We start from the raw sequence: 15,524 nt of genomic DNA, 5'->3' as shown, positions 1-15,524 counted from the left end.
TACATTACAGGGGCAGCAACCCCTCCAGAAACAAAACAAAACAAAACAAAACAAAAAACGGGTATCTTTCATTTAAGTGTAAGACACCATTTTCTTTCCTTTTTACTCAGTTGTGGGTTTTTTGGGGTTTTTTTTGTTATTTTTTTTAAAGATTTATTTATTTATTAGACAGAGAGAGACAGCCAACGAGAGAGGGAACACAAGCAGGGGGAGTGGGAGAGGAAGAAGCAGGCTCCTAGCGGAGGAGCCTGATGTGGGGCTCGATCCCATAACGCCGGGATCACGCCCTGAGCCGAAGGCAGATGCTTAACCGCTGTGCCACCCAGGCGCCCCTACTCAGTTGTTTTCTGTCTGGTGTTTTGGTATTTCCGTTTTTACCTTAGCTACTGAATTATTGGCTCTAGATTAACCTGTACTCAGATGTATAGTAATATAATTTATAAGTATAAATTGGTACCGTCTATCCTGCATTTATTTTCATGTTTAAATGTTTCAAAATAAAATGCACCTTATTACTGAAGACAGGAACAGGGGGGAAAAGAGCATTAGTCATTATTTCTAAGAGAAATTTTGCTTCGGTTATGTTATTCGGATATGCCGGTGTTTGCTAAAACTTGTGGTGTGGCGTCTGAATTCCGCGAGACAGTAACAGGACACAGACTCAAACCAGGGTTCTGTTTCTGAATATTAGAAGCTTCCGTTGAGCTAGTGGGATGAGTGTTCGCTTTTGTCGTAGTTTTACCTCAGGACATCTAAGGGATTTTATTCTATGAATGAGCTTGTGGATTCCCAAAAGGGGTTCAAGTATCCGGCATGTTCCCAAATTATCTGACCCGGGAATAGTTTCATTTTTCAGGAGACAGCTCTTAAGACTAGTATTTGGCCTAAAATGTATTGGGGAAAGGTTGAGTTCTAAATTATTGAATTTCTACGTGTGCTACTATGAATAATTCTAAACAAATTTGGGTAAAAATAAATTGCCTTCTGGACTATTAAAACAGAGGCACATTTGTAAAATTAGGCCCAGTTAATGCTGCAGTGTAACAGGGCTCTTTGTTCCCTTCCTTCCTCCCTCCCTTCTTTCCTTCCCTCCCCTCCACCCCTTCCCTCCCTCCTTCTTTCCTTCCTTCTTCTCTCCCCGCCCTTCCCTCCCTTCTTCCTTCCTTCCTCCCTTCCTCTTCTCCTCCTCCCTCCCTTCCTCCCTTCCTCCCTCCCTTCCTCCCTCCCTTCCTTCCTCTCTTCCTCCCTCCCTTCCTTCTTCCCTTCCTCCTTTCCTTCCTTCCCTCCCTTCTTTCTTCCTTCCTCCCTTCCTCTCCTCCTCCTCCGTCCCTTTCTCCCTTCCTCCCTCCCTTCCTTCCTCCCTTCCTCCTACCATCCTTCCACCCTTCCTCCCTTCCTTCCTTCCACCCTTCTTCCCTTCCTTCCTTCCACCCTTCCTTCCTTCCTTCCTTCCTTCCTTCCTTCCTTCCTTCCTTCCTTCCATCCATGCTGCCGTTCTGTGCACACGCACTGACAATTACCCAGCGCTAACAGGCTCACTGTCATGCAGCCTTCCTTCTCCGACTTCACCTACAACCTTGGTTCTATACCCACAAAATATTAATCTGATTCTTTTGGGATTTCTCTCCAGTTTTTGGTTTGTTTTGTTTTCTACTAAACACATCTTGCTACAATTTCTTGCATGAACTGTGGAACCAAATTTCCTAATTTCAAATACTGGTTCCCCAGAACTGTGTCATCTTGGGCATGTTACTCAACTGCTTTGTGCCTTAATTAACTCACCCACAATATGGGTACGATAATAAAATATATTTGTATATAACACCTCTGTGAGTGTGTGTATGTGCACGTACACACACTATTATTTATATACACACATCTACACACACACATAGATGTGGTTCGAGGACCGTGGTGGAGGTTAAAGGAGCTGATGGTGTCAGTTACTAAGTGCCGGACACTAGGAAGTCCACATAAATGTTAGCCTTATCGTTAACTGTCGTCATCATTGTCGTCATCAAATATTTACTTTTTGTTGAAGCGAGAGAACTGGCCTAGAGAAGTGGCTTTTTGACGTCAGTATCTGCATGAAGCCTGGCCTTTCTCCCAGGGTGGTGGCCAGGCCCCAGGCATGAGTCCCTGGAGGAAACAGAACACGAGTACATGGCACTTCCCTCACCCTGGCTCAAAAAGGTTTAGTGTCACTCGCGCCATACTCCATTGGTCAAGAAAGTTGCAACCCGCCCAGTTTTGAAGGAATGAGGCAGAAGGTCCTCCCTGGGACATGGGACTGTCAAGGTTCCAGAAGGGCTTGAGGAATGGGAGATATTTTGCAAATATCTTTCAAAAATACAATTGACCACGATCCCCTTCTTTGCCAGCACCTCACCCCTACATTGGTTGGCACCCTACTCCTCCAAACACATCACCTGCAAGGTCTCTCTGGGGTGAGTCCACTCACTTCTGGGGGGTGACCACCCCCGCCTAGTGCTCTACAGCTCAAGTTAATGCTCTGCAAACATCCCCCTGACCCCATCCTGTCTACTCTCTAGTTTCTAAAAAGAATGTGCTGACATATTCCATCAGCTCCTATTATCCTTCCCATTTTCTCTGTCCTTGTGGATCACGACATCTGCATGCCTTTCGCATGCCTGGGGAGGAGAGGCAATGAGCTCATTTATTCAAATCACATTGCAGTTGAAGCCCCCACAGGTTTCCTTCCTATGTGAACTTGCCCTTCCCTTCATTCTGTCTGGAGCGAGCCCTCTTCCCTATGATCAACCTGCAGAAATCGTCTTCATGTTTCAAAGCCAGTCCTTCATGAACTGATCTCTCAAAGTAGATGAAATGTCCATCACTGATAATGCTATTAAACTCCTAGAGGTATTCCTCATTATTTACCCTGATGGTGCAATGTATGTGCTTTCTCCATCCTGTCACTGGTTATAAACCCTAAGGGGTGAACTCTATCCAGTTTTGCACCTTAACAGGCATTAGGTGAGCGTTCTATGGTTAAAAATACAACCATGTTGGCAGCAAAGAAATGTCTCTAGTGCTAAAAAGAGTGCTGTGTAATCTCCAGATTACACCACACTGGGCAACTCCCACGGGAAGACTCTGGTCAGCTGTCCACCAAGGCATGGCTGTCACAGGGCCCCCATCCCTGTGACCCTCAGGTCAAGGGGTCCCTGCAGTTCTTTTGCTGGAGGTGGGATGAGGGGACATGTGTAAGGCTGAGAACCCAGGGCCTCTGGCTTTCCCCTCTAGAAGTCAGATGCTGCTGGTTCCTGGGGTCTTCCAGCTCCTTCAGGCACATCCAGGAGGAAGAAAGTCCAGCCTTGATGTTCCAAGACCATAGAGCTCTCTATCTGCCCAGCCCAGAGGAATTACGGCATCGGCGGTATATCAGACCGCTATAACAGGATCAAGGCAATGTGCTGACACAAAGGTCAATCTCATAATTTCCCATTGCTCTGTGTCTCCCCAGGAGCCTGGATGGCCATGAGGCTGGTGAATGGGACAGGGAGGTGCTCAGGCCGAGTGGAGGTTCACATCCAGGGCATGTGGGGCACCGTGTGTGATGACCTCTGGGACCTGGCCGAGGCCACAGTCGTGTGTCGCCAGCTGCAGTGTGGCCAGGCCATGGCTGCCCCCACAGGGGCCCACTTTGGGGCGGGCTCTGGGAAGATCCTGCTGGACGATGTGCAGTGTGCTGGCACTGAGAGCCACCTGGGGGAGTGTGAGCACAGGGCTGAGGCCGGGCACAACTGCGGGCACCTGGAGGATGCCAGCGTCATCTGCGCAGGTGAGGGGCTGGCTGTCAGTCCTCATTGGGAGGGCTACTCCTACCCCGTCATTTCTCATTCTTCCACACATGCCGCCTAGAAATGTCAGTGGATTGAGGCAGGCTACTGGTGTTGCCTACATCCTTTCAAAGTTCCATCAGCCGGCCCATCCCCTTGACAGCAAAGATTGTTGAGTATGGCTCATGACCACTGATCCAGGCTCAGAAGTGACCTGTTTGGTTTGAGAATTCAGACTGAACTTGAATTCAGCCAAATCAGAGCATCTGGCATAAAAATCCAAATTCTTGCATTTATGAAAAAAAATAAAAACAGAAATTCAGGCTCAAAACAACAAATTATTTTATTATATTAACTGGCTGGATCTGAGAAAGAGCTGACCCTTTGGTCTGGAAACAGCTTTCCAGTTCACACAGTCTCCATCACTCAAATCCCTTAATTGTTTTATTCCCACGGCCCTCGGAAACTTTTGAGTTTGAGTTTGCGACCTCTGGGTGATGGGCCAAATTTGTCAGCTGATGTTCCAGGCCCTCTACATCTAGACCTGGTGACCTTCCCAAACCAATGCGTCCCTCTAGTTGACTCCGCCGCACAGAATCTTTCTTGATTCTGTCCCACTGGCAGCTGGAATAATATCCCTACAAATGACAGGCCCTGCCAGGCGGCACCTGGCCCTCCCTGGGCCCTCAATAGCGAAAGCCCCTGGCAGGGGAGGGGCACTGCCTTCTGAAGCTCCCCTGGGACACTCAGCCTTTGCTGCCTGGTCTCATGTCTGAAATCGCCAGGAAATACTAAGACCCTCAAGGGCAGGGTCTCTGCCTCTCTCTGCTTCCCACAGCTCCCTACCTCTAGGACATTCCCAATAAACAGTCACTGAATAAGACATAATAACATGCACAATCTCTCTTCGTGCTGACAGGTGCTGATTCCGTAGCTGCTCTGCCGACAGGTAGGACCCGTGCTACATTTGGCATCATCTACTAGACCTGGCATGATGTAAGAAAGATCATGGGATGCAGAGCCACATCCTGGTTTGATTCCCAGCTTCATTCATTCATTCATCCGTTCATTCAGTGGTTACTGACTGAGTGTCCACCGGGCGCTACTCTGAGCCAATAAGCCCTGGGGCCACAGCAGTGATCAAACCCCCCACCCCCAGCTCTCTTCTGTCAAGGAGTCTGCACCCTACTGGCAGGGACAGACATGGCATAGGATCACCCTCAGTTGTGTGACCACAGCCAAGTCATATCATGTCTTGATTCCGTTTCATCTCAATTTCTCTTCCCAAGAGTAGGAATAACATAGAGAATTGAATGATTGAAAATTGAATATGATGATACCCAAAGACACCTCGCACCTGATAAGCACTCACACAGTTCCTTCTTTTGGCCCAATGCCAACTAAGGGGAGTTGTGTGGGGTGCAAAGGGCCCTGAGCTGAAGGAGTCTGATCCTGACTGGCCTCTCTCCAGATGAACGACCTTGGACCTCACTTTCCATGTCATTAGAACAGGCACATGGGATCCCACGCTCCCTAAAATTCTATGCCTTTGACAGTCCATGACTAACACAAAGAGGATAAGCTGCCGTGTGGACTGGCTGAATGAGGTGTATGGCACTGTGGAAAGCAAGAGGTTGTTGTCGAAGCACAGAGATGTAGGTCTTGTACCAGAAATTGAGGGACATTTTCCCACCTAACATTTTATTATGAGAATTTTCAAATAGGCAGCAGTTTAAAGGATTTAACAATGAGCTCCTACCTACCTAGATCTCATGATAAATTTATCAATCTTTTTTTTTAAGAGGTTAACATTTCTTTTTTTTTAAGATTTTATTTATTTGACAGAGAGAGACAGAGCGAGAGAGGGAACACAAGCAGGGGGAGTGGGAGAGGGAGAAGCAGGCTTCCTGCTGAGCAGGGAGCCCGATGTGGGGCTCGATCCCAGGACTCTGGGATTATGACCTGAGCTGAAGGCAGACGCTTAATGACGGAGCCACCCAGGCGCCCCTCATGATAAATTGGTCAATCTATCTGTCATCTCTTTACTCATCCATCAACCCATCATATTTTTATTAATGTTTTACTTGTATAACACAAGACTCACCTGTTTTCAGGCCCATTTGGATGGATTTTGGTAATTTTGTGCCACTATATAATCACCACTACAGTGAAGATTATACAGAGTTCCCTTGCCCTCAAAGGTTTCCTCACACATTTCAGGGTTGATACCCTTGTCCTTCCCCGCACTCCACTTCCAGGAGCTGCTATGTGAATTTCCTTGCTTTGTTCAGGTGAAGTCATGACACACCTGGGGAGAGGGCAGCAAAGAGAGAGATGATGGCCAACAAATGATGGCCTCTTCTATGGCAGGCCACAGGGGGCAAACTGTCCATGAGCTTTGCTTTTCTAACAGCCACGTGGTGCCTGTTCATTTGTCAGTGGGTGATAATACCATGTTCTGTCCTAAATGAAGCTCTTGGGGCTATGAGGTCACTGGCTTCAGAATGCAGTGTCATGGTTATTCCTGCTGAATCCTGGGAAGAGGCAGATGACCCCTTGAAGCAACTGTATCTTCCCCCAATGTCCTGACTGCTCCCTGATGACAATCCTTCCTTTTTACCCACGAACAGCCTCTGAGAACCTGCTTCCCACATCACTGGTGATATCAGCGCCTCAACATCCACCTTCTTCTGCATCTCCAGGTAAGGCTGGTTTTGTTCTATATTATGTCTTCCGAACAATTCTTTTCATTCAGCAATGAATGAGTGAATGAATATGTGTCACTAAGGGTATATAATGTCACCGGGGTTGTATATAGCAATAAACAGAGCTGACCCTCAAGTAAGCTAACTTCATGGGGGGAGAGGGAGGAACTGGTTACCAAAAAGTGTGGTGAATGCTCTGAAGGGGGAGCACAGGGTGCCATGGGTGCCTAGAAGAGGGTCTCCCTCCAGATCTGAGGGGTCTGGGCAGGACCTGAAGGGTGAGGAGGCAATGGGATTATGCCAGGCAGGGAAGAAACCAGACACACTCCCCGTGGGCTGCAGGGTGGGAGACATTAACATGTGTTCCAAATTAGAATATAGGACTGGCCAATGACCATATAGAATTAGTGAATAGTGAGGTGGCTCTTTGAGATGGTTTTTGGCTGTGATCAGGGATAAGCAGTATTTCAGGATATTTGGGCTTGAATTAGGGTTTGGTTTTTTTTTTTTTTTTCTTAACAAATTAGATGTAGTCAGAGGTCAGATAAGGCAGGAGTAAAACATTGGACCCCTGAGTCTCTTAATCTAGCTACACAGTCAAAAGATTCAGGGAGGAGAGAATTGAGCCATTATCACTCCCAGCTTATCCCAGAGTGGCAAAACTCCCAGGGTCTGCGCATCCTTGGCAGAATAGTGCCAAGCATGTGCACAAAAACCATTGGCCATGGTTTTGGGGGTGTGGCAATTACCAAAGGCGCTGTTGCTAGCTCTGCGAGTTTCAATCACCTGAATTCACACTCCACGTCTTTATTTTTTATGTTTCTTGTGTTAACATTGTTTATATATCTGTCCAAGCTCTCTTCTTTGCATACAAGTTTTTAGTGAGGTATAACTGACGTATAACATTAATAATAGCTTCAGGACTACAACATAATGACTCCACATTTGTATACCCCTGCCCCCCTCCCAGCCAGAGCCCAGCCGAATGATCACCACAAAAAGTAACTTATCTAAGAAACGAGTATGGATAAGCAAGTCTATAAATTCTCTATTGCCGTGTAAAACCATCCCAAAACACAGTGGCTTAAAATGACTACCATCTATCATTGCTCATGAGTCTAAGGGTCAGCTGGGTAGTTCTGCCACTCTGGGATAGGCTTGGCTGGTCTTGGCTGACTCAGTGGGGCTTGCTCAAGCAACTGTGGCTCGCTGGCAGGTCAGCTGAAGGCTGCCTGGCCTTGGATGGCCTCCCTCATGGGTCTTACAGTTCCATAGCTGTTACCTGAGGTGACAGAGGTGATGTGGTCATGCATCCTTCATCACCCACAGGCTAGCTCAAGCTTATTCCCATGATTCCCTCAGCGTTCCCATGGAATGAACTGAAGCCTGTCATGCCTCTTGAGGCCTCAGCTCCCCTTGAGTCCACCGTGACTCCTCCACATTCTACTGGCCAAAGCAAGTCCCAGGCCACAGCTTAGAACCAAGGAGTAGGAAAATAAGCTAACCTCTTGACAGGCAGAGGAGCAATGTCACATTGGGAGGAGTGAGGCTATCAGGAAGAGAAGCCCTGTGGTCATTTTTGCAGACGCTCTACCACAGGCAAGCAGGCTTAACGAGAGTGTGGGTAAGGAAGGCTCCTGAAAGCAGACATGTGTGGAGAATGGCGTGGGAGCTCACACGACCGCATGAAGAGTGTGAATAGCAAAGTCAGGGAAAACAAGAGAAGCTCAGTCGGGTAGCAGATCGTCCAGTCGTCAAAAGGCAGAGTGAGTGACGGTCACCCCGTGACCCACGGTCCTTCCCCAGGAGGCTGGGCCCCCGTGCGGCTGGTAGGCGGCCATGGGAGGTGCACAGGCCGTGTGGAGCTCTTCTACCAGGGAGTCTGGGGGACCGTGTGTGATGACCTCTGGGACCTGCCCGAAGCAAACATCGTCTGCAAGCAGCTGGGGTGTGGCTGGGCCGTTTCAGCCCCCGGCGAGGCCCACTTTGGGGAAGGCTCTGGGAGCGTCCTCCTTGACAACGTGCACTGCCAGGGAGACGAGCAGCACCTGGAGGAGTGCTCCCACATCGGCTGGTTTTCTCACAACTGTGGGCACGGAGAAGATGCCGGCGTGATCTGTTCAGGTAAACCCCTACCCCCCTCCCAGCCAGAGCCCAGCCTTGGCTCTTCCTGAGAGAATACCTTTCAAAAGACAATGTAAGTCTAGCTATTGAAAAGGAACCAGTACATTTTTTGCTCACAGCAGATACCTTCATCCCTCACGCTTACAGGTGCTGAATACGCAACAGTCTCACCCCCGGGTAAGGAAGGCGATATTTACATGTGCAGTTTCCCAAAGTCTTGGGGAAGAAGTTCTGCTGGAAGCTGGATGTGTCATCCTCCAGATCGGTGGAGTGACTGGGACATGTGGAGTCACCTGACTGTCCAATGGGAGAAACGGAGAGTACCTTAGAAATCATTTGACCCAGCCTCACTTCCCACGTATCCCCCATTTTATACACAGGAAGCAGATTCTGAATTTCTCTGACTCGTGTATAGCCCTTTCAGTCTGCCGGCTCTGAGGGTTACAAGGCAACGACAATGAGATATGGGTAGGGGGTGGTTAAACCATAAGAAGGGGTGAAGGACTCTTCTTGCCCAGGTGCAGATGGCTGGTAGGCTGGACCTGGCCAAAGTCAACGTGACCCAATTCTCTTTGCAGCCTCTCCCTGCTTCTGCTTTGTTCCTGGTGCCCACAGAGCTGCTTTTGCTATTGGTTTTCCCACATGCTCTCAATGCCAGAACCCAGAGTTTTCCATGCCAGTGCTCTCTCTCCTTCCTCAAACCCCCAGGTTCCCCAATGCCCTGCCTGCAGCTATCAGAGAGTGAGTAGCTGACTAGAACAGGTCTGATAAAGCTTCAGGCACATTCCCTCCTGGGTTGTCAACTCTTGCAGGTGGAAACGGATTGGTCCCAGGGGGAGGTTCTGGGCCAGGTGTCACTGGTAGGAGAGATGCAGGGGGCATGAAGCAGGGTGCACAGCCTCCTTGGGTGTTGGCTCACCATCTCCGAGCAACACCAGGTCAAAGGAAGGGGAGAATTGGTGCCTCTTCCTATTCTTACCTCGAAGGCTCATGACTCTCAGGCCTTGGGTCACTAGAATGGACTACAGTTGCCAGAATTTCATGTCTTTAGTCTTCTTAAACCCCAAATTTAAAAATATCTCATTTGTGTGTATGACAAGAGGATAATATATCAAAATCCGGGAAGGATCTAGATCAGCGCTTCTTCCATCCCACACACTGATGTCCCCTACATGTTCTGGCCTTGCCCCCAGAGATGATTCAGCAGTTTGGGGGGGGGGCACTGTATTTGTTATGAGCTCCTCAGGGTATCATGTGCAGCTACTGTTGGGACCTTAGTGCCAGCTGACGAGCCACATGTCCTTTGTGTGTTTGACAGATCGCCCACTGGCTGTCATACCAGGAACAGAGGTCACAGGTGAGACTTTGGTGTCCTTGGCTACTCTAACCACCATGTTTTAGCTCAAGCCCCGAAGTGATTCTCCAAGGAAGTTGAGCAAAATACTCCTGCCCTGTCTGGGTCACCCCTCTGAACCCGTGTTCTGAATGAATAGTCCAATAATGAAGTCAGATGCATTTATGGCTCCAATTCCATTTCTTCGTAGTCAAAGAAGGCGATCCAAATAATCAAGTTGATGGGGTGGTGGGATATCGGTGAGGTTCAGTGGGTGGAGTCCGGAGCCAACGACCAAGAAAGAATTCTAGAGATGTCTTTGGTGCAAAATGGTGGTTTATGAAAACTCGGGGACAGGACCCGTGGGCAGAAAGAGCTGCTGCCCAGGGGTTGTGAGGGGTGGCTGATTATATACTATGGGGTGAGGGAGGTAAAGAAAAAGGAGGTTTCAGAAGGATTTTCATATGTTAAAGACTGACTCACAGAATACCTGAGGCCTTGCCATGGTCAAGTTAAGGTTGTTTTTCCCTCTAGCAAGGCATTAACATGAAGATGGCTGGGAGCTTCCTGGAGGCTGCAGATTATAAGGACATTGAATTGTATTTACATTCCCTTCCCAGAAGCTAGGTTATTGATAAAAATGCTTTGTTTTTGTAAACTGCTAAGACATTTGTAAACCAAGGGAGATTTAAGTCTTGCAGGATTGTGGTCTCTATAGGTTAACTGTTTCTTTGTCCTTTAGGGCAGCCAGGAGTGCCAGAGGAATGTCACGTACATCCCATGGGGGGGGGGGGGTTTCAGGGTGTTAGTTTCTGCTTTGTCCTCCGCTTGCCTTCTGATTCCTCATCGAAGTGACATCAGCGTGCTTGGTCTCCAGCATAGACACTACTTGGGAAGGACTGGCATGCGGCTCTTAACACGGCAGTGTTGCCAGGACGCTACCCAAGAGCATCGTTTCAGAGGGCTGCCGCCGTAACCACCATGTTCTTCTTCTCCACGCCTTTCCCTTCTCTGACAATCTCTATCTTCCTTGTTCATCCTTTCTTTGCATCTTCCATTTTCACCCCTCTGTTTTTGCCTGTGTCTTGGGTTTCCAGAAGCTCCACTAAACTTTTCTTAGCACCACTTGGAGATAAAGGGCTAAAAGAATACCGATGCCTGGAGAGTCCTTCTACGGAAGAGCCACAGGTAGATGACCAGAGCCAGTCGCGTGTAGGTCCACACAGCCAGATAGTCTGATGGAGAAAGCCATTGCCACGGGTGTTACCTTTAATTTTGTACTGAATATTGGGCAGATATGATGGGGTTTTGGAATCTAGGTGAGGTTCAGTGGGGGGGAGTCCGGAGCCGATGACCAAGAAAGAATTCTTGAGACATCTTTTGTGCAAAATGGTGGTTTATGAAAGCACGGGGACAGGACCCGTGGGCAGAAAGAGCTGCTGCCCTGGTTTGTGAGGGGTGGCTGATTATATACCTTGGGGTTGGGGGAGGTAAGGAAAAAGGGAGGTTGAGAAAGTACTTCCCTATGTTAAAGAAGACTCACAGGATACCGGAGGCCCGGCCATTGTCAAGTTAAGGTTGTTTCCCCCTCTAGTAAGGCATCAACATGAAGATAGTTGGGAACTTCCTGGAGGAACATTACACTCTGCTGCTTCAAGTATCTGTCTAGGGGCTGCAGGTTACAAAGACATTCAATTGTTTTTACAGTCCTTTCCGGAAGCTAGGTTACTGATAGCTTTGCTCTTGTAGACTGCTAAAACATTTGTAAACTGAGGGAGACTCCAGTCTTGCAGGCTAACTATTTCTTTGTCCTTTAGGGCGGCCAGGAGTGCCTGAGGAATGTCACATACATCCCGGGGTGGGGGGGAGGGCGGAGGTTGCAGGGTGTCAGTTTCTACTTTGTCCTCAGCTTGCCTTCTGTTCCCTCATCAGATGGATACACAGACAAGCAGATGGAAAAACACATGGACAGGTGGTAAACAGGCAGACACAGAATGATGTCAGTGTTGGAGGGGTAGATGCCTCAGGGCAAGTTCTCTCCACTTAGGAGTGGATTTTTAATAGTGTAATTTTAATAAACTGTAACAGAGGGCAGATGGAATGCTGCCATCTTCATATACACAGAGATTCCATGTCGACTCAGCTTTACTTGGGAAAGTGAAGCCATTTACTCATTACTACTGGTGGCCGACAAACGTCAAGGCTGCAGAACTCACCACTAGGGGGGTAACACCCAGAGGGAAGGATTCGGGTTGGGACTGGGTAACAGCTCTGCCCAGCAAGGCCACGTCAGTGGTAGAATTCTCAAAACAAGTGAGAGATGTTTCAAAATTCAGACACTTTCAGGCTCTGATTTCCTAAGTTTGCAGGAGTTTTTAGACTGGCGTATGCCTCTGATTTGTCCTAAGACATACCCACAAGGTAATGACCAATGAGACCTATTTGGTGGGGGAAAAAAAAAAAAGGAAAGGAAAAGAAAGTGTGAATTACAAAATTACTGAACTCAACAATGAAAAAAACTAAAATTCTAAACTATTTTTCTGCTTTTAGAAAAACCTAGGTGTGGCAGAGTGATTACCAACTCATCTGGAGCAATTAGGAATCCCCCCCGGAACGAAATGCACGACAACATAACCTGCGTGTGGGAGATCAAGGCCAACGCATCCGATCACGTAGTGCTGGCCTTTCCGTATCTTAAGTAAGTCACAAGTACATGACTTGTGGTTTAAAGTTCTAAGCATTTTCCTGGGCTTGATTCTCAAAAGTAAAAGAGTCCTTCATGCCCTTTTTAATTTTGAATTTTGAAATAATTGTAGACACACAGGAAGTCACAAAAATAATACATAGAGTCCGACGTACACTTCACCCAGCTCCCCCCAATGCTGGCGTCGTCTGTAACTGTAGGAAAAAATCAAAGCAAGAAGTAATGCAATACTGAGCTAGGCCACAGACCTTATTCTGTTTTCACCATTTTCCACATCCATTGTGTGTGTGTGTGTGTGTGTGTGTGAGAGAGAGAGAGAGAGAGAGAACGTATGTTTCAGTCTCTGGTTAAAGATACAGATTCCAGGGAACCCCCAGACCTCATAAATCAAGAAGTTTGAGGTTTTCATATTGTAAATAGTCAAGGTTGTTGTCATTCACAAATGAATGTCTTATGGAAATTAACTCCCAGGAGCAACCTAAATTATTTATTACTTTCGAAATTTGCTTAATCAAAAAGTGACTTGGAATGGACAGCTCCTCAGGCATGGAGATGATCTTCTGACTCTAACCCTCGGGGCATCTGGACAAAACTTGACAACGAAGAACAAGGGCCGACAGATCAGATCACTTGCACAAAGCAAGCTGGGCAGACTTGGTAGCGCGCTTCCCTCTAGGCAGGTCCCCGCAGAGCTCGTACATAGGTCGTTTGGGGCCTGAAGCCATGTCCTGCAGGCAGGTCGTTGCCTGGCCCGGCCCTCAGCCCTGGACTTCCGGGTACCTGCACTCCCAGGCCCCAGCAGGGGTCCACCTAGTGCCTCAGTCTTCTCTTCCCTCTTCCAGTGAAGGTCCCATCCCTCAAGAAAAAGTGGCATAAAGGATTCTATACTATGTTTAAATGACTGACGGGCTTTTAATCTGTTTCCAGCTGTATTGTCATGAAAGAAAGGGTCTGCCTCACAGCATACCTCTAAGATCTGCTAATGGGGAGGCTAAGAGGCAGCCATTGGTCTTTGCTTCCCTAGCCTAGACTGCACCAATGAATATTTTGAAATCCTGGACGGCCCTCCCTCCTCCACAAAGTCTCTGGGGAAGACCTGCTCCGGGTTCTACCTCACCTACGCGTCCTCCTCCAGCTCAATGACCCTCGTGTACTTCCGAAGCTTCAACAACATAGGGAAGAACTTTGTTGCTTATTATCTTTCTGCTTCTAAAGGTATGAACGGTGATTCAAAGCAGGAGCGTGGGCACTGCAGCTAAACTGCCTGCCTTGGGGTCAGTTAGAGCCCCGTGGCTTACTCTGTGACCCTGGATAAGAGACCCAACCTCTCTGTGCCTCAAATCATTCCCTGTATAATGGGGATAAGAGAAGCTTCCCTCCTAGGCTTGTCGTGGGGCTTGCCTGAAGTGACACAAGTAAAGCCCTTGCACAGCGATGGCTCATCGTGTGCTTGGTACTCGGCAGACTCAACCCCGGGCCTGGTTCCCATAAACACCTGGCAGTCTGCCATTAGGATGCCGCTCCCGGAGTTACGCTGGACCTAGTAGTAGATGGGTGTTTTAGGACCTACGGAAGAAGGTGTGGTCCCAGCCCAAGAGCGGCTCGTGTACAACGTGGAAGGGGTTCAAGACAAATGCATGTGATGCGATTAGAGGACAAGTAGACTATCCTAAATGAAGGCAAACAAATAGAATAGACTAGAATATCCTAAACTGACACATGTACGCATCTCGGGAAAAGACATTGGAAGAGAGAGAGAGCCATGCGGGCTAAAACATGAAGGGAACATAGGAGGAAAGAGCCTTGGATTAGTCTTTAAGCCTGGCCAGGCTGTGAGTTGAGAAATAGGGAGGGGGCGTGCGGGTGAAGGAGCAGGGTGAGCACAGAGGTGGGATGTATAGGACATGCGGCCAGAAGGCAGACAGCAGCTCAGCCAGCGGTCTCCGATGAAGCGCACGTACTCAAGGTTGGGTAATCACAGCCACAGAGACCCAAAGAGCAATGGACACTTACTGAGTGCCTATTTATGTGAGGCAACCCTGTACGCACTTCATATGTGTTACCTCCTTTCATCCTCACGCAAACCCGTGGTTCTTCCCCTTTTACAGGTGGGGAAACTGAGGCTACAGAGGTTCCATAATTGTTCTGAGGTCACCCCGCCATGGGTCCTGCCCCTTTAGCGAGCGCCAGGGGGCTCAGTGAGCATGCTTGGGAAGTATGCTATGAAACAGGGAGGAAGCGCTCGGTGTCACAAAGGGGATCAGAGAAAGTCACTGTCACTGTGATTGAACAGTTACTGATGAGGCTTCCTTGTCATTGCAGAGGCAAGTTCACGGACCCCCCATCTAATCAGTGAGTCACCTTTACTGTTGCCACTTTATCTTCATTCCTTGTTCGTGTGTCTTCCTCTGTCCCCCCTCCTGGCACTTAGAGTGTCATAGTTCCATCTCTGCCTCATACGTTTCCTAATTTCCTGCATCAGTCCAGCTAGCTGAGGGGTTCTGTCTGCACACGGTCTGCACAAGCATGATGCCCATTCACCGTGGAACCAAGTTGCACGTGCCAACAGTTGGGTCTCTGTAAATTGATAATTGCCAATTTGATTTCTTAATTCCTTGCTTTTATCAAAAACAGCGAGACACACCTAATCAAGCATTCTACACTTAGGGAAAGTTAACAGAAGCACGTGGAAGAAATGGCTTTTTCCTAGAAGGGCACCATGCATGTTTGCATTTTGGCACCAAACGGCACTATTTAAGTGTCTTTATATTGCCAGTGACTGGACGGAAGGGAATATTATTTCTGTGGGATCCAGCACATCTGAGGAACAACATAAACAAGAGTTTGATTTGGGA

General features: G+C 48.2%; 1 protein-coding gene across 1 annotated transcript in view; it reads left to right on the top strand.

Annotated features, from left to right (window-relative positions):
- Nucleotides 1–15,524, top strand: part of LOC148109753 (scavenger receptor cysteine-rich domain-containing protein DMBT1-like) — a 118,362-nt gene that overhangs the window by 45,924 nt on the left and 56,914 nt on the right. Inside the window, exons 20-25 of the mRNA XM_087862502.1 lie at nt 4,723–4,752; nt 6,434–6,505; nt 8,315–8,632; nt 12,516–12,663; nt 13,694–13,884; nt 14,992–15,021. Coding sequence (XP_087718628.1) covers nt 4,723–4,752; nt 6,434–6,505; nt 8,315–8,632; nt 12,516–12,663; nt 13,694–13,884; nt 14,992–15,021 — 789 coding nt within the window. The remainder of the gene's footprint in view (nt 1–4,722; nt 4,753–6,433; nt 6,506–8,314; nt 8,633–12,515; nt 12,664–13,693; nt 13,885–14,991; nt 15,022–15,524) is intronic.

This window comes from Ursus americanus, chromosome 6 (assembly GCF_024610735.1).
Source record: "Ursus americanus isolate L20-20 chromosome 6, mUrsAme1.1.p, whole genome shotgun sequence".
Classification (NCBI taxonomy): Eukaryota; Metazoa; Chordata; class Mammalia; order Carnivora; family Ursidae; genus Ursus; species Ursus americanus.
Note: the sequence above shows the minus strand (reverse complement) of the source record. Positions and strands in the feature narration are given on the sequence as shown.